Source organism: Thalassophryne amazonica, chromosome 11, assembly GCF_902500255.1.
Source record: "Thalassophryne amazonica chromosome 11, fThaAma1.1, whole genome shotgun sequence".
Taxonomy (NCBI): Eukaryota; Metazoa; Chordata; class Actinopteri; order Batrachoidiformes; family Batrachoididae; genus Thalassophryne; species Thalassophryne amazonica.
Genome location: NC_047113.1, coordinates 60,555,059 through 60,574,612, shown reverse-complemented (window position 1 = coordinate 60,574,612; position 19,554 = coordinate 60,555,059). Strand labels below are relative to the sequence as shown.

The 19,554-nt window shown below is 44.4% G+C and overlaps 1 protein-coding gene across 3 annotated transcripts in view; it reads right to left on the bottom strand.

The window, feature by feature from the left end:
- Positions 1-19,554, bottom strand: part of LOC117520619 (ecto-NOX disulfide-thiol exchanger 2-like) — a 324,436-nt gene that overhangs the window by 72,335 nt on the left and 232,547 nt on the right. For all 3 annotated transcript variants that reach the window (XM_034181930.1, XM_034181931.1, XM_034181932.1), the window contains 2 exons: positions 17,989-18,147; positions 11,455-11,661 (listed from right to left, as the gene is read on the bottom strand). In XM_034181930.1, the coding sequence (XP_034037821.1) occupies positions 11,455-11,661; positions 17,989-18,147 (366 nt within the window). The remainder of the gene's footprint in view (positions 1-11,454; positions 11,662-17,988; positions 18,148-19,554) is intronic.

Here is a 19,554-nt window from a genome sequence, read left to right as displayed (position 1 = left end):
AAGCTAAGACATCAGGCAGTCTAGCTTCGGGTTCAGTCTTAGTTGCGGAGTTGATGCATCGCCATAATGATATATAACGTTGTTGTTCCACTAAACACGGCAGCGAAACTGTAAACTTAATAAGTGAGTCATCAGACACCACTGATGTAAGAGGCATAATGTCAATATTCCTGACAGCAATACCACGTGCGAGAACCAGATCCAGGGTATTTCCACTAATGTGCGTCAAATCCTGAATGCATTGCCGAAATCCTAATGCATCCACAATTTCCATAAATGATTTGCAAAGGGGATCAGAAGGCTTATTTATATGAATGTTAAAGTCACCAATGATCAAAGTGTTATCTACACTAGTTGACAAGTTAGAGATCAACGCACCAAATTCATCTAAGAATTCAGAATATGGGCCAGGAGGCCTATATACAGTGACAAAGTAATACGACTGATTTTTATTCTTCTGACCTTGGCAATGTGTAATATCCTGAGCAGAGTGAAGACTCAGATGCTCAAACGAGTGATATTTGTAACCCCCAACGGCTAATAGGCTAAACCTAGATTTATAAATAAGAACAACACCCCCGCCTTGCTTTGCATCACGAGGGACGTAACTAAACGTATACGCTGGTGGGCAGACCTCATTTAAGGGGAGGACAGCTGTAGGTTTAAGACAGGTTTCACATAGCCCAATCATATCTAAGTGATGATCAATAATTAGATCATTGATCAACAATGATTTTGAGGACAGTGATCTTATGTTAATGAGACCCAGTCTAAGGACCTCAGTGGGGTTGACAGTTGAACTGTTTGGGTTTAGGTGTGGTTCCAGAGTAGCATATATAAGATGCCTAGAAGTAGGTTTAGGTTTGAGACATTCCACGCACATTGTAGGTAGCAGACACGAAATCTTTGCTATCGCTGGAACAACCACTGGGCCATCTTCAATTTCAACATCATCCAATATAGTAATGGGTATTAAGTTTGGAAAGCATATCCCTCTATGATTTTTATGGACACGACTATGGAAGCAGGCCACAGTCTCAACTTGTTGAAATTCCCTCCCTGGCAAATAAACTGCACTATCACCATAGTGGATTTTCTGCACTAAATTCCCCTCTAAGCTAATGGATTCCACACCCACATTTGTCATAAGCCTTGCAGGGTCTCTAATCACCTGCTCCGTGGCCTGCTATAGATTCCTAATATTACCCTCCCTCTAGAGCTCTATCTATGTTCGCAGACAAGATGGCGGCGCCTTCCCCAGTAGGGTGGAGGCCATCCGTCAGCAGCAAGCCACGGCGGCCCCAGAACAAAGGCCAGTTATCAATAAAGCTAAAGCCTTGCTGTCTACAAAACTGTGCCAGCCACCTATTTAATGATGTCAGCCTGCTAAACGCCTCATCAGTACCCCGGGAGGGGAGGGGACCAGAGACTATTAATTGATGCAGACACATCTTTCTGGCAAGGTCACAAGTCCTCTCTGTGTCCATTTTTGAGACCTCTGAGTGCTGCATCCTGATATCATTGGTGCCAACGTGAATAACTATGTGACTATATCTCATGTCATGTTCCATCGTCTGTCTTCCCTTCTGCAGCATCAGCACCCTAAGATGAGATGCAATGTCGGGAGCTCTGGCTCCAGGAATACATTTAACGTCAGCCAGCATCTGTAACCAGACTTTGCGGGTGATAGAATCCACTATCACTAAAGTCCGGTGTTTCGGCCTGGAGACAGGAGTGGAAGTCACTTGTGGGCTCAGAGAATTCACATCAGGTAAATCCAAGGGGGAGAACCAATTCACAGTTCGCACTGGCGAGTGTGATCAGGGTGCCATAACAGGACACCAAGCCCTATGGGGCTTCCTCCGCCTAGCCACAGTCCGAAAGCCGTCCTACACAGCCGGTGTTTCTAAGCTGATGCTAATGGGTTCGCCAGCCAGCCCAACACTAACCTCATCTGGAGTGCCCGTAACATCTAACTCCACTGAGCTAAGAAGCTGCTCTAATGTACGGACACGGCTCTCTAAGAGAGCCACCCTATCTTCCAACATCACGCAGGATTTACGGAGGGTGTAAAGTAGAATTAGTAGTGTACTTTGTGCACTAAGAAATTCAAGAATGTAGCCAAGCAAACACGAGCTAACCAATAATGGATAAGCTAACCACTCCTAAAGCTCACACAGACACAAATAAATGAATTAAAATTCACAGCAGTTACACTGAAAAACTAACAGAAGTATTAAACAGGTAAAAAAGCAGCAGCTATAAAATACACTAAACAGTTAATTAACTAACAGGAGTGTTAGAAAATGAAATGAAAAAATGATGACGGGGGTCCAAAATAGCTAATGCAAGCTAACCACTAGCGAAAATGCTAGCCGCTCCTAAGATTTTACACAGGAGTAAAATAATTACTTAAAGGAGACCTGCATTGAAAAAAATGCAGTCAGATTTTTTGAACAAAAAATGACTTACATTTACACATGAGATCCTTCTGAATGTAGTAAAGTAAATCTGCAAGCCCAGATCTGTCATTCAACTGAGAAATCTTCATTTGAAAATGACAAATTTACAGCTAACATTTAGCCCTTCGCAAATTGTCCCTCTCATCATGGACGCTGCCGAGACATCATGGACAAGACCCTCTCCCAGCATGCATTGCGCCAATTGTAATTTGTGGATTTACGTCAGTTTGCATCTGCACCTTTTTCTTGTCTTATACGGAAGGATCTACTTTTTTTAAAACTTCATATTGTCTTGCGGCATGTTTGGTGAGTACACATTTCTTTTATTTGTGCTTGAAAATTATTTTGGGGGACTTTTTCATACGCCCGTTTGATTGAGTTGTGTCGCAATGAAAATCTACTGTCTTTCGCCTCTGGTACCATCGCGGGATATGGAGGCGAGACCCGCAAAGAATCCCAGTCATTAAAAATATATAAACCTCTCTCAGTGTCCATGGAGCTCTGGGGCTCCGATTGCCGAGATGTGCGGTGCTGTGGATTTTGCCCCAAGAAGTCTGTCCTTGCAGCAACAGGTGTACCGGCCGCTTCGCATTAAAACAGCGAGCGTAGTCTCTGGACTTGTGCCAAGTGTGCTGCAGCTCCATTCAGTAGACAGAGAGGTGATGCCGGTGTTGTGCGCTGAATCTGGCACAATACCGGCTGCAAAGCAGACACGGGCGGTGTGAGTGGCCCGCGTTGGCGGTTAACGAGCTCGTTAACGAGCCCACAGACTTAATAAGCGCAGCGGAGGCAGAGAGCGGGAGAGGAAGAACGGCGCCCGCTGTCGATGTGGTTGCTGATCTGAGCACACAGATCTGTATCTCACATTCATTGCAGCTTACTTTTGGATGTTGAAACCAGGACGTGTATAAGTAACATTACTAACAGATAAAATCAATTTCAATGCGGGATCGGACTGAAGGCGGGAGCGCGTCGTCTTGACGTCATGGAAATGATACGAATGTACAAACAGTTTTCAATGAGGGCTAAATTTTAGCTGCAAATTTGTCAGTTTTAAACGAAGATTTCTCCGCTGAATTACAAATTTGGGCTTACAGATTTACTTTACTGCATTCACAAGGGTTTCATAAATACATATTAGCTATTTCTTTCTGAAATCTGACCACATTTATTTCAATGCAGGTCTACTTTAAAATTCACAGCAGTTCGACTGAAAAACGAACTGAAGTATTAAACGGGTAAAAAAGAAACAGCTATAAAAAGTAATGACGGGGAAGGGAGGGGTCAACCCAGCTAGCGAAAGCTAACCGCTAGCGAATGCTAACCACCAGTGAATGCTAACCACTAGTGAATGGTAACTGCTAGCGATTCACAACAGGACTGTTGTTAAATCATAATTAATAATCAGAAGAGTCCTAAACAGAAATAAAAGAAGCGTATACAACCGTGTGAAGTTCAGAGTGGCATCACAGAAACAATCTGTCAGAAGCAAGTTGCCAGATCTGTGAAAATCAGTAAACATTATTGTGAACACCCCCTTTTCTACTTTTTTTTACTATTAGCCCAATTTCATAGCCTTAAGAGTATGCATATCATGAATGCTTGGTCTTGTTGGATTTGTGAGAATCTACTGAATCTACTGGTACCTTGTTTCCCATGTAACAATAAGAAATATACTCAACACCTGGATTAATCTTTTTAGTCACATAGCACTACTATTATTCTGAACACTACTGTATTAGTGTGAAATAAATGGACTACTGTTATGTGTCGGACGCAGCCCGGAGAACCGACCAGCGTTTGAAGGACCCAGTATGAAATAAGCAGAGCACGGTACAAAGGATAACTAAATTTAATTACATAACAGTGATGTGAAAAAAGACAACAAATGAGTGCGCGGTCTGGCGTGGTGGATTACGGTGCGCTCCTAGCAGCACAAACGGTCCGGAGCCAGAAACTGTTCGGACCCAAGGACTCCGCCGACACCCCCCAGGTGGCCGCGACAAACCGAGTCTGTGAAAGAAGAAATCATCATGTGAGTCCACACTCCACACACAGAAAGACCACTCAAAGGTGTACACAAACAGCAAACACTTCCTGGCTTAATTACTAATCAGCTTCCCACCCTGCAGGCATGGAACACCCTGTTCACATTCAACTGCAGTGGAAGCTGATTAAACGACTAACATAACAGCTCAATATAATAAGGTGTGAGGGACACCACATTTACTGACTGTAATAATGTTAGTCTCCAAACCTAACGTACCTCAGGAAGTGTGCTGACGAGGGTGAGACCTCACCCCTTCCTCTTTCACAGACCATGCATCAAACCTGGACGTTCTCTGCATCCACTGATGATGAGATGGCTCTCGAGACGACGATCTCACCCGTCTGGTCACAAGATCGAGTCTCTGGCAAATACACACTGTGTACTCCAGACTTAAATGCCACCATGTTCCAATCCGTGTAGATGCACCACAGCTGTGAGTCCTGACGAGCCGCACCTGATCAGCCTCAGGTGATCAGGGTAAGGTCCTGGTAACTCAGCCACACAGCCACTCAGTCCCAAATGCGCACCATCTGGAAGGAAAACCAAAAGACAGAAACAAAAGACAAACAAAAGCCAGCCAGGCACGCCAGCCACAACAGCACCCCACCCTCACGGGAAGCCTCCCAGCGACCACACAAACCTGGCCCAGGAGAAACACCCCCCTCCAGGGACCATGGCTGGAAACCGTATCTGCATTCATCTTCCAACAGAATCTTCATTTAACAGAACGGTTGATGTCTTCTCCTCTGGCTGCATCTTTGCCTTTGTTTCTGTCAGTCAATTAGTACAGGTGTGGCCAGGAGTTCTTGAACCTGTGCGGTCAGCCTTTGTCCAACCATGTTCACAGTCTGATTAGTCATAAAACAAAAAAGACAAACACAAACAACCAAACCACCCCCCCCTCTCCAGACGACCGTTCCATCAAACCCCGGGAAGGGGAGAAAAGAAAAACAACCCAAACTTAAGCTTGCAAATAAAAACGCTAACACCACCCCTCCACCCCCTCCCCAGACGACCGTTCCATCAAACCCCGGGAAGGGGAGAAAAGAAAAACCCAAACTTAAGCTTGCAAATAAAAACGCTAACACCCCCCCCCCCCCGACGACATGTAGGGACCAACACCCCCCAGAGGACATCCCGCCAGCTCCAGGAGTAATAACCACAGCCGAGGTTCCTCTGGGATCCAAGGTCACCCACGGGGACTCCCAGCACCTCCCAGAGGACCGTTCCATCAACCCCAGGAGACGCCTCCCCTCATGACCAACGGACCCAGCCCCGGCCGTCTATGGCTAGATGGACCCACAGCCCTTTCCCCCCCAGAGGACACCACAGTCACACCCTGAGGGCGGAAACTGGGAGGAAAAACAAAAGAAAAGAAAAAAAAAACATACAAACAAAACAACCCCAACCCCACCCCCTTGGCACAGTGGAAACTGGAAGCACGTCCAGCGTCACCAACCACGACTATACCCCAGAAGTCAACCGGGAGGAGTGGAACAGCGGTTATGGCAGATGGCACAAAACGGCGCCACTCCTCCGACTTCCAAACCAGCCACCAGCTGCGGGTATATCCCACTGCCCCAAACCTCAGCCACGCCGATGGCAGACGGCTCAAAGGCGCGCTGAAGCCGGAGGTGGAAAAGGGAATCAACAAACAAAAAAAAACAACAACACCCCGAACACCCCCCCCCCTCCCAGGTGCAGAGGTTACCTGGGAAACGCCCAGCATAACCACACTGCACCACTCCAGCAACGCCGACACGTACGGCTCACACGGCTGGAGTCAGAGGAGAAGAGAGGGCATAACAAAAAAAAAAAAAAAAAAAGAAAAAACAACCCAATTACCCCCCCCATCACCCCCCAGGGGACCGTCCCATCAAACCCTGGGAGGTGAAACTAAAAGAAATAAAAAGAAAGACTAACAGACTAACATGAAGTTGCTTGGGTCCTTTTTAAGCTCCAAACAGACTGCAGGGTCACGACCCCAGACACTAATAGTGTAAAAAAAAATCCCACACAAAAACCAACTCAAAAAACACCCACAAAAAATGAATCAACACAAAACTAATAAGTGTTTTATACCGTCAAGCTCAAACAAATGGAACACACCTGTTCCAACTTAAGAGCTTAACGGTAATGTGACTCAGTCACCAACAGAGGGAGCCAGAGTGCTAAAAATGAAAAACCCCCTTTGGTAACTGAGAAAACAAACTCAAGCTGCTTTTCTGTGTGCAGCTGTGTGTAACACACAACCAAAAATGTGCTTCAACTAAATAACGCCGGAGCTGACACAACAGACGCAGTAGTTATCTTCACCCGGGGAAACGGGGCTACAACTGTAACACAGGAAGCTCAGCGACCCGTGCCACAGAGCTCCGCCGTGCGCGTTCACCCATTACAGACACACTCTTGCAGCTCCCGTTTAAACCTCTTATCCGGTCGGAGCGTGACGCGAAGCCGTCGCCAGTCACACTCCACCACGACCCACGGATAAGGCACAACACAGGAACACAGCTGCAAGAGAGCTCAAATCAGTATTCAGTAATGGGTTCTCAAACACGCACCATCCGGGCGGAGAGCACCCGCAACTGATCCGGATAACTTCTGAACGTCTGCTGCCGCCTTCCCGGCGCGTTACTGTCTCTGCTACCGCTGGGTCCATGATGTATGGCCAGAGACTACTGTTATGTGTCGGACGCAGCCTGGAGAACCGACCAGCGTTTGAAGGACCCAGTATGAAATAAGCAGAGCACGGTACAAAGGATAACTAAATTTAATTACATAACAGTGATGTGAAAAAAGACAACAAATGAGTGCGCGGTCTGGCGTGGTGGATTACGGTGCGCTCCTAGCAGCACAAACGGTCCGGAGCCAGAAACTGTTCGGACCCAAGGACCCCGCCGACACCCCCCAGGTGGCCGCGACAAACCGAGTCTGTGAAAGAAGAAATCATCATGTGAGTCCACACTCCACACACAGAAAGACCACTCAAAGGTGTACACAAACAGCAAACACTTCCTGGCTTAATTACTAATCAGCTTCCCACCCTGCAGGCATGGAACACCCTGTTCACATTCAACTGCAGTGGAAGCTGATTAAACGACTAACATAACAGCTCAATATAATAAGGTGTGAGGGACACCACATTTACTGACTGTAATAATGTTAGTCACCAAACCTAACGTATCTCAGGAAGTGTGCTGACGAGCGTGAGACCTCACCCCCTCCTCTTTCACAGACCATGCATCAAACCTGGACGTTCTCTGCATCCACTGATGATGAGATGGCTCTCGAGACGACGATCTCACCCGTCTGGTCACAAGGTCGAGTCTCTGGCAAATACACACTGTGTACTCCAGACTTAAATGCCATCATGTTCCAATCCGTGTAGATGCACCACAGCTGTGAGTCCTGACGAGCCGCACCTGATCAGCCTCAGGTGATCAGGGTGAGGTCCTGGTAACTCAGCCACACAGCCACTCAGTCCCAAATGCGCAACAGCTGGAAGGAAAACCAAAAGACAGAAACAAAAGACAAACAAAAGCCAGCCAGGCACGCCAGCCACAACAGACTGCATTTATATAGTGCTTTTCCATCTGCATCAGCTCAAAGTGCTTTACACATCAATGCCCCGATGTGAGGCTGCTGCCATGCAAGGCACCCACTACACACTGGGAGCAACTAGGGGATTAAGGACCTCAAATACAGATTCAATGCCTGGGTTAATTGTTTTTTAAAGTAATAACATAAATCTTGATGGAGAGTAGTGAAATTAAAGCAGCTATGAGCAGAGAAAAAGTTGATGAATATTCATGTCTAGGTTTGTGCTTCACTTGAAGCACTCTGGGGCTTGACACATGTCGGGTTCTTGGCACCAAAATGTTCACTCAGAAGGGAATGGAATATGTGCACTGATATCATTCAGATCAGTGTGTATGCACCATTTCTTCTCCTTGTTATCCTGTGTGTGAGTGGCTGGAAGTCCACTGGGGTCTGACCCCCCAACCCCGAAACAAACACAAAAAACAACTGTATCTGACTTCTGCCGAGTGTTATGATGGCTCTGGTGAGTACTAATGCATGCTGAAAGAGGCATAAAAATAAAGCTATTTTGGCTTTCCCTCTGAGCCTCTGTCAGAACGTACATACAGACATAACCAGTCACTTTAAAACAACCCAATCTAATTATTTACAATAATAAATGATCTAAAATATACAGTTTATGAACATTCAGGGTCATTAAACTAAGACCTTTTGATGTGCTCGAACCTTAGGGCATGTTCACACATAATATACTCAACAAAAATATAAACGCAACACTTTTGGTTTTGCTCCCATTTTGTATGAGATGAACTCAAAGATCTAAAACTTTTTCCACATACACAATATCACCATTTCCCTCAAATATTGTTCACAAACCAGTCAAAATCTGTGATAGTGAGCACTTCTCCTTTGCTGAGATAATCCATCCCACCTCAGGTGTGCCATATCAAGATGCTGATTAGACACCATGATTAGTGCACAGGTGTGCCTTAGACTGCCCACAATAAAAGGCCACTCTGAAAGGTGCAGTTTTGTTTTATTGGGGGGGGGGGGGATACCAGTCAGTATCTGGTGTGACCACCATTTCCCTCATGCAGTGCAACGCATCTCCTTCGCATCATCCGTGAAGAGAACACCTCTCCAACGTGCCAAACACCAGCGAATGTGAGCATTTGCCCACTCAAGTTGGTTACGACGACGAACTGGAGTCAGGTCGAGACCCCGATGAGGACGACGAGCATGCAGATGAGCTTCCCTGAGACGGTTTCTGACAGTTTGTGCAGAAATTCTTTGGTTATGCAAACCGATTGTTCCAGCAGCTGTCCGAGTGGCTGGTCTCAGATGATCTTGGAGGTGAACATGCTGGATGTGGAGGTCCTGGGCTGGTGTGGTTACACGTGGTCTGCGGTTGTGAGGCTGGTTGGATGTACTGCCAAATTCTCTGAAACGCCTTTGGAGACGGCTTATGGTAGAGAAATGAACATTCAATACACGAGCAACAGCTCTGGTTGACATTCCTGCTGTCAGCATGCCAATTGCACGCTCCCTCAAATCTTGCGACATCTGTGGCATTGTGCTGTGTGATAAAACTGCACCTTTCAGAGTGGCCTTTTATTGTGGGCAGTCTAAGGCACACCTGTGCACTAATCATGGTGTCTAATCAGCATCTTGGTATGGCACACCTGTGAGGTGGGATGAATTATCTCAGCAAAGGAGAAGTGCTCACTATCACAGATTTAGACTGGTTTGTGAACAATATTTGAGGGAAATGGTGATATTGGGTATGTGGAAAAAGTTTTAGATCTTTGAGTTCATCTCATACAAAATGGGAGCAAAACCAAAAGTGTTGCGTTTATATTTTTGTTGAATGTATGAATAAATATAAATCAGAGCGAATTACTGCAAAACAGCTCATATGAGCGAACCATGAAAACATCAAGCCGATTTCGGGAGAGACACGTGGTCGGGCAGGTGTGAACGATCCCACTGTGACAGTTTCGTGCACAAGCGTGGGAGCAGTGCAAGCAGCTGGAGCATGTGTCACCACATCGCACAGCTGCTGTGGAAAAAAAAAAATACATGCCACCCACAGGATTCGAACCTGCAATTTACAAAAGCTCTGACTGGCGTTGCTGTTTTACAACGCCACACTTGTGGGGGCACTTACACAAATTTCACACCCAGCTCCAAAGTGATTTTCTGCTCACTATTTTCATGCAAACAGCGTGAATGGCCACGCATTTTCGAAGTGCCAAGTGAGCAGTGTTAGATGTTTGTGTGTGTCATCTGGAATTTGCCCGGCACTTGCCGTGAGAGGGATTGAATGGGCTCTCACAGGCAACACTCTGTCTTTCAGCCGCCGGTGTGCACAAACAGTTGTACAAACAGGTGTACAAGGCCTTGGAGGCAGCTCCGATTTTACACGTATTGCATACGATTCCTGCTTCGTGCGCAATTCAGCCACAATCGTACTATGTGTGAAGGGGCCTTTCGGAAAATGGACTGTTCATACACTTTCACAATTCTTAAAGTTTTCAAATGCAAACAACTGAAAGAGTTTCAGGTGCACTCAGTCAATATCGGTGAAATAAAGGGCACTGATTGCAAATTGATTTGCTTCCTTTTTTGGATGGGTTAAACTTGATAATGAATTATTGAATCGCCTGTGTTTAAGTTTATGTCATAATTAAATATTTCACATTCAATCTGTCCAGAAATTTGTTAAAACCATTTCAATCGTGCACTTCCAGAAAATAAATCTCAAGAAGGCAGGTTTCCTGTGGTTGGCACAATTTTGAGGGTGGGGGTCATTTAAGTCACATTGTAAATCAAAACAGCAAAAATTACAACCCTAGATTATTGGTCATAATAACAACAGAAGAGTTCTATAATTCATAAATAAAGTATAGTAACATTCACTTTTAGTCTTGTCCTGAAAGGCACCAGAAAATCCTGAGACACACATAGAAATTCAAGACTTTTGCGAAAACCTCCTTTTGCCCCCCCCCCCAAAAAATACCTTTGGCGTTCACCGTCGTCGCAAAAAAGTGTGGGTATGACCCAGCATGCAAGTGCCTGAGTACTGAGGACCGGAGGCAACTGGAAACCCAAGGTGATGTCAACATTTCACCTCACTGAGCCACATCAATGGCTACTTCGACAGTTTAGGATGGACCAGTTGCCAGCCTAAGTGTTTGGCAATGAGGACCCAAGGGGATTCTGTAGTGTGGTGGATGCGGTGATGCGGGGGAACCGCGTATGCTTACAGACTTGAGTTGACCTGACCTGTTATCATGCTACTCTACAGTAACAAATACATTTGTATGAACAGCTGGGTAATATGTTGACATTTGACAACAAAACATGCATTACAAAGGTTTAAGGATGATGTCACGGCACCTGACAGAAAAAGCGCTTTGTCCACAGTGAACTCCTCAGCAAAACGGATATGGCAGAAGTTCTTCTTGCTTTTGCGGATGGCTGTGATGTCGCCACACTGTCCGAAGACTTCGGTGATGAGCTGTTCAGTTGCATTTTCTGGGAGTCCACCGACAAACACAGTCTTACACCCTGGAGGACGCTCTCTAGTGGCGGGAGGAGGAAGATCTGTTCAATTGTAGTGGAAGAAAACACAAGTATAACAGATGTATAATATATGTGATGGCCAACGTGGAGTTGAAGTTTCTCAGACTGGATGAGCAGAAAATAAAATAAATTAGGTGCAGTTTCACACACAACTCTATTATCTGAACAAATCAAGAGAAGATGAAAATAATATCTCCCCTGGCAAAAGCACAGAGTTTTAGCTAAAACTGTGCTTGACACTGTGCAGATGAACCAGACATTTTCTATCAAAGCAAACAGGGAAAGAAACAACTTTACACGTTGAGCTCAAATTTAAACATGCATTTAATCAATGCTAATGTTATTATCATTTAAAAAAAACGCTGTTTCTTTTAGGCTCAACAAATAGAAATGTGTGTGCTGACATCATCCACCCTCTGGGTATACGAGGTCTATTAGATAATAAACCGACCCTTTTATTATTTTTTTTAACTATATGGATTTGAATGACGTGCGATTACACCAATCATGCTTGAACCCTCGTGCGCATGCGTGAGTTTTTTCACGCGTGTCGGTGACATCATTTCCCTGTGGGCAGGCCTTGAGTGAGATGTGGTCCCGCCCTCTCAGCTGAATTCCTTTGTTTCACACGCTGCTCGAGACGGCGCGCGTTGCTTTATCAAAATTTTTTCTGGACCTGTGAGGAATATCCGAGTGGACACTATTCGAGAAATTAAGCTGGTTTTCGGTGAAAAGTTTAACGGCTGATGAGAGATTATGGGGTGTTTCTGTCGGTGTAAGGACTTCCCACAGAGCAGGACGTCGTGTAGCACTTCCAGGCGCCGTCGTCGGCCTGTTTCAACCTGAAAACATCCTAATTTAAGGCTTAATTCACCCAGGACGTCATGAGAACAGAGAAGATTCAGAAGAGGCCGGCATGAGGACTTTATGCGGACATTCCACTGTTTAAGGACATTTTTTAATGAAAGACGTGCGCGCAAATTCGCCGAGTCGTTTCCGTGACGACTCAGCAAATCTGTGTGCGCCGCGACAGGAAAAACAGCTCCGTGTTGAAAACCATTTGTAAAATTCAGGCGGCTTTTGATGGCTTTCAACAAGTGAGCAACTGAGAAATTGTTTAACAGCTTGGGCATGTTCCAACTTGCCCATTAAGGTTTCCAGCGGAGGTGTTTTTCCTGTTGCGACCCCCCGTGGTTGGGTCCGGCCCGACATGCGACTCTGCCCGCACGTTCTTTCATTACAAAATGTCCGTTAACAATGGAATGTCCGAATAAACTCCTCATGCCGACTTCTTCTGAAAGTTCTCTGTTCTCTGACGACTTACCTGGTCAACAGAGCCTGAAATGTGGAAGTTTTCAACTTGAAATGGCGAGACGCTGCCGCCTCGAAGCGCAGATCGCCGTCAGGCACCGTGGGCCGTCCTTACGGCGACAGTACCAGACCAAAATCTCTCATCAGCCGTTAAAATTTTTACCGAAAACCAGCTGAATTTATCGAATGGTGTCCACTCAGTTGTGCCTTACAGTTTTGAAAAAAGTTTGATCAAACAAAGCAGCAGTCTCTGAGCCATTCCTAAACAATGAAAAAAATTGACGAGAGGGTGGGCGACTCCTCACTCAAAGACTGCCCACAGGCGAATGACGTAACCGACAGGCGTGAAAAGACTCTCGCATGCCTACGAGGGTTCAAGCATGTCTGATGTAATCACATGTGATTCAAATCCATATGGTTTTTGAAAAAAATAATAAGGTCGGATACTTTTCTAATAGACCTCGTATTTTACCACAGAAGTAAACAATATAGCAAAAACTACAAAGGAACTGAAAGTCATAACACAGTGAAGTTAGAAACACAATGCACACATAAAGAGGTCCATTAGGGAATGCAGACCTGCAAAATAACACATCTGTTCAAATCTGCTGGCAAAAAGAGGATGTAGGAAGTAAATCTGAAACACAAATGACTCATAAATTTTAATGTTATATTAAGGCTGAAAATACCAAGTGTGGAAGAATGTATGAATGAAGATACAGTAACTTTGAGCAGTAAGTGCAGAGTGCTTTTCGCACACACATTAAAACAATGTTAACAGATCATTTAATCCATGACAATGAAATCCTTTTGGCTACAAAGTGATTTCAGAATTTTAGAAGGCATCCTGAGTGTTGACTGATGTAATCTCCAATAATCAGGCTTCTTATATATGATAAACACGATTATCAGGGTGTATGAGAACTCAACCAGCAATGGAACACTAAGGATGTTGGATTTATGGATGTCTCGTAACAAATCTTGCCATCACTGTCAATCAATACCTGAAGAACTGTGGCTGCTGTGGGTTTTGGCCCCTTGAGTCTTAACATGATAGAATGACTGATCACCTTCTGTAAGTTGCACACTGACCAAATAACTGAATGTTGTTCAGTCAATGAGAACAGCGACCCCAAGTTGGGGTTCTTTTTAATTTGGGAAAAGACAACTAAAGAAATGGATGATTCAGAGTCAGTCGTGATAAACCAAAATTACGCTTTAACAGACATTACTCCAGACTTCACTGCTCCAGACTGCTCCAGTGGTCACAAACCTTAACTAAGAGTCTGATATCATGAATACAAACTGCCATGACCCCATCTGGGGCACATCATCTATGATGCATAGTTCATTAACAGTAGTTAACAGAAAATAAAAGGGTTGAGTTCTTCTTCTAAAAACTGTTGAGGTCTAAGGTCTAAGGTTCTAAAAACATTCTGGACTCGCACGCCATTCCAACTCATTACTGAAACTTTGCATAATTTATTACCACTCTTGAAAAAATATCAGCTACCTATTTTATAAACACTACCCAATCTAGAGGTCATGGATCCCCACGAACAACACGCTAGTACCATTTAAGAGCTGGAGAGTGCCCGGCATGTTGCGTTTTAGAATGATAATACGTGGTAAGAGCTTTAATTCAGGTTTTTTTTATTTTATTTTACAAAATGAACAAAAGTAATTTTCCAAATTCAGCAGTGCGTCCTCATCAAGCTGGCTGCTTTAGCTGGTGTTCATTGTTGTACTATCCATGAGAAAATAATCCGGAATATCAATATTGGGACCAAAACACACTTCTTGCCTTTTCATCTTTTCCTCTGTGGACAGTTTTTTTCCCCCCCTCTGCGTACAGTTCTTGGGCTGCGAGCGCTATGACGTCATTTGTTTACGCTCAGCGGGCGGACATAGCCAGGTAGCGTCGACGTAGATCTACAATACCGGCCTAGCAACGCCTCGGTAAAGTGATAATAATGAACAATAATTTGAAGAGTTCTAGTTAAGTGGTGTTTTATTCTTTTAGTGCAGCTATTTAAAAAATCCACTATTTCTGTATTACCCATCATGACTTTTGTTATCCATCCACTTTTGTTCATGATATGGTACCAATACATACACACACACACGTTATGGGCTTGGTAGAGAATAAGGAGTGTTACTGTTGCTTTAAGGACGGCCCCCAGTGGCTGTGGGGCACGCCGCGCTCCGAAGCCACCATCGACAGGCTGAACAACCATTTCATTTCTAAACGGATGGCTGTCTGGATCCGTGACCATCGTGTGCCATTTCTCTGGTTATCACAAGAGCTGGACATCAACCATTTTCCGGCAGATTTCACTTTTAACAAGAGATTTTGTCATGGAAAGCTGAGCGGAGGCTTCGCGCGTCACGATGGATTCGCTACTGGAGCGAGACAAAACCACCTCCTTTTTGGTCTCACAGGACGGCTTTGAGATGGCGTTCAGACAGCTGTCTGAACGCTTCATCAGGGCGTTGCTTTGCGCCATGCGGCACCGCCGCGACGCGCGAAGCCTCCGCTCCTCTTTCCATGACAAAAACTCCTGTAACAGTGGAATGTGCCGTTCATTTCCAAACTGGACGGTGTGTTTTATCCGGGACGTTGTCTGACTAGCACAGGAATTGTGAAAAGTCATGAACATCAGCACTTTTTTGGCACATTGAGACAGACGTGCGGAGGAATTCCGCGCGACGTGGCGGTGCCGCATGGTGCAAACCAATGCCGTGATGAAGCCTCACGGGACATGTTCTGGCATGTCCAGGCACATCCACAATTTCTCGGATAATCACTCAATGGAAAAACCACCGACAGCTGTCTGAACGCCATCTCTAAGCCGTCCTGTGAGACCAAAACGGAGGTGGTTTTGTCTCGCTCCAGTAACAAATCCATCGTGATGCGCGAAGCCTCCGCTCGGCTTTCCATGACAAAATCTCTTGTTAAAAGTGAAATCTGCCGGAAAATGGTTGATGTCCAGCTCTTGTGATAACCAGAGAAATGGCACACAATGGTCACGGATCCAGACAGCCATCTGTTTAGAAATGAAATGGTTGTTCAGCCTGTCGATGGTGGCTTCGGAGCGCGGCGCGCCCCACAGCCGCTGGGGGCCGTCCTTAAAGGGACAGTAACACTCCTTATTCTCTACCAAGCCCGTAACATTTTCACCGAAAGTCAGATAAATTTTTCTAATGGTTTCCAGCTGCCAGTCTCTAACAGTTTCTGAAAAAATTCTGATGGAAAAAAAGCCCAAATCATTCCGCCATTTCCTGGCAATGAAAATCCGACGAGGGGGCTGGACCACTCCTCACTCAAAGCCTGCTCACAGGAAAACCGCAACCGACAGGCATGGAAAAACTCACACAAATGCGCACGAGGGTTCAAGCTTGTCTGACGCAATCACACGTGATTCAAATCCATATGGTTTTTGAAAAAATAATGTCGGATACTTTTCTAATAGACCTCGTATATATATATACATATATATATATATATATACATATATATATATCTATAAATATACATATATATGTATATACATATATACATATATATATATATATATATATATATATATAAGCTTGCTGATGATTGCACAAAACTTGTGTAAACTTTGATTAAAGAATGATAATTTTTAGTATTGAGTATTTGTCCCAATAGATATGAGTAAGTGAGAATAGAAGCAAAAAAAGTGTCAACGTAATAAAAGAAAGAATGAAAATAAATCAAATAGCTAATCATGGCAGGCATAGATTAGAGGGATCAATCTTACATTATCTGAAGAACCAAAATAAGTAAATGAGAGAATCAGCTCAGTTATTACTTGAAATTGTTGATGTTCTAATAAACTGTCTATGTGCGGTCTGCATAAGTTGCAAGTGGTAAGATGGCCGCCAGTTTGCTTCAGCGGATTGTATGGAGTGTGTGGGGCAATGAGCTATCCAGTAATATATACAGATCAGTGGGTGAGCTGCCCTTCATGTCAGACAGTAAACCTTCAACATGGTGCATTTGCTGCAAAGAAAACAGTAATTGTGGATGATGCTAGCTATGCCAACCAACAGTGTCAAATCATCGCCATCATCATGGTAATCTCTTGGTGGTAACAAGGATTGCCAATGACTGATTGGGTTGTTTAATGTGGAAATGTCATTGCAAACAGACGGTCCTTGACAGATCCTTAACCTGGTCCAATGGCTGGGAAAACCCAGAAGGATGGGGTATGAGAACCTGCTGCAGCCTTCATTTGCCTTCACAGCCATTGGCTTACAAAACATCACCTTCTCCACCTGGTCCGCTGTTGAGGACTTCTTGTTTCACCATAGCCTTGTTAGCCGTCTTGCGTTCAGGGTTCCTGTTGGGCCTTCATGGTTACCATAGCAGCCACAGGGCACAAAAGGTCCCCATCGGTGCACCCCAACAGGCAATCACCTACTTGATCTGTTAACCAGGTGTCAGTACACGGATGAGGGGTTGGATTTTGACACCCTAGTGTCGACTGCAGTATGACTGCATATGTTAACGTCACTTTTTGTGAGTTGGGGTTGTATTAAAAGGCTATATTAAAGAAAATGCTAATTATGGGTTTTGCTAACCATGCTAACCAACAGTGTTAGCATGATTGTTTATGCTGTCAACTTTTTCTTTAGTTCATTCTTTAGTACAGCTTATTAATAGCGAAAGTGCAAAAGTAACATTATAATATCCCGTTTTTGTTTGATCAACAAAACTCACAGCCACTCTAACCAACAAGCAATAAAAAATAAATAAATAAATAAATAAGAATAACGTGCCTCCTCAATAAGTATAAGAGATGTGTTGTATGTGACTCAACAAATGTGGACTCTTTGTTTCCCTGCTGATTTAAAGTATTCCTTAATCACTGCAATTAAATGTACATTAAAATAGTATGAAATGTACACATTTGCTTTATAATAAATTGAGAGATCATATTGCTAAAATGTACAAATTATCACATTTGGCTGCTTGATTCTTTTGTTTTTTTTTTGTTTTTTTTTACTTACTGGGGTTTGGGGGGAAGAGTGTGCAGCTCTTGCAGTGGATGATCTCCTTGACAACAGGTGGTGCATCCTGGGAGAGCGGTGCAGGCACAATTCCCATGCCTGGTATTAATGGGTTAATGGGCGTAATTCCAGTCATCAACCCAAGACTGGGGTCAAAATCTAGAGACAGGAGAGAAATATGGATGATAATACAGCTGCTGCCTCCTGGTAAATCAGTAAGACAAACAACATATGAGCACAGACATCAGCCCACACTGATTGTTTAAATGAACCATTTTACATGGTGTTCTTATTACCCACGCTGACAGATGTTGTGTGGGTGGGATGGCTGGTGCTGCCTGATTACACTCAGAAAATCAAACTACGGCCACCAAAGATAGCGCACGGCCTGACCACATGTGTCTCTAGATGTGGTGTAAAAAGTCAATGTAACAGGGTTATGAGGTTTGAAATTAAAGCAATAGCTTATAAAGGCCACATACTGTATTTTACAGAACATCCAGTAAGTTGCACCTGTGTCTTCGGGGGGTGGGGGGGCATAATTCGCAATGGAGTACAAGTTGCACCCTTTTTCTGCCTGTGGAACTCATTTTTTAACACATCATTTCCCTATGGGTGAATTTACAGGCAGCATGGTGGCTTAGTGGTTAGCACTGTTGCCTCACAGCAAGAAGGTCATGAGACTGATTCCCACCTGTAGCCTTTCTGTATGGAGTTTGCATGTTCACCACATGGTTGCGTGGATTCCCTCCGGGTGCTCCAGCTTCCTCCCACACATAAAGACATGCAGGTTAGGTGAACTGGAAACTTTAAAAATTGTCCAGGTCTCCCTTGTAAAACAGATCTCAATCTCAAGGGGACTAACCTGGTTAAATAAAGGTTAAATAGGAAACAGGAACTTTGTGCAGTACATGTGCACACCCCCCTGAGCTGATACTTAAATTCCAAAAAACAAGCAAGATGGACAAGTAAACATGTAATGAGCAACATAATGGAGATTATTTGACACAGTTTGGAGAAAATACATCTGACAAATACGGATTGCCGGCCCATGGCGTTGGAAATGCAACAGCAAAAATGGGAGTCCATTTGATTTTTATCAGCTCTTTTCATGTGAGATTCTTGTGCATTGTTAAAAGTGCACTTTTTAAAGCCTGACCAATATATTGGGCAACCCATAATATTGGCCGATATGAGTCTTTCACGGTCTCTTGCGGCCAATTTTTAAAGTTTCCAATTCGCCTAACTTGCATGTCTTTGGACGTGGGAGATAACTGGAGCACCTGGATGAAACCCATGCAAACATGGAGAGAACCACCGTGCTGCCTACTTTGTTTCCTAAACACATATTCCTTTGTCATGGATTCTGTTGCTCCCCAAATCTGTGCCATCAGGACTCCGAGCTGTGTCAGCATCTCTGCTGAGTGCAAATCTCGTGATTCTTTTCACAACATTAGTGATTCACATGCAGCCTACACAACATGGAATGCACTGCCATTCATGAATAAATGATCTCTTAGATGCTAATTTGGTCTCTCTGACACTCCTGTTGTTTAAACAATGCCC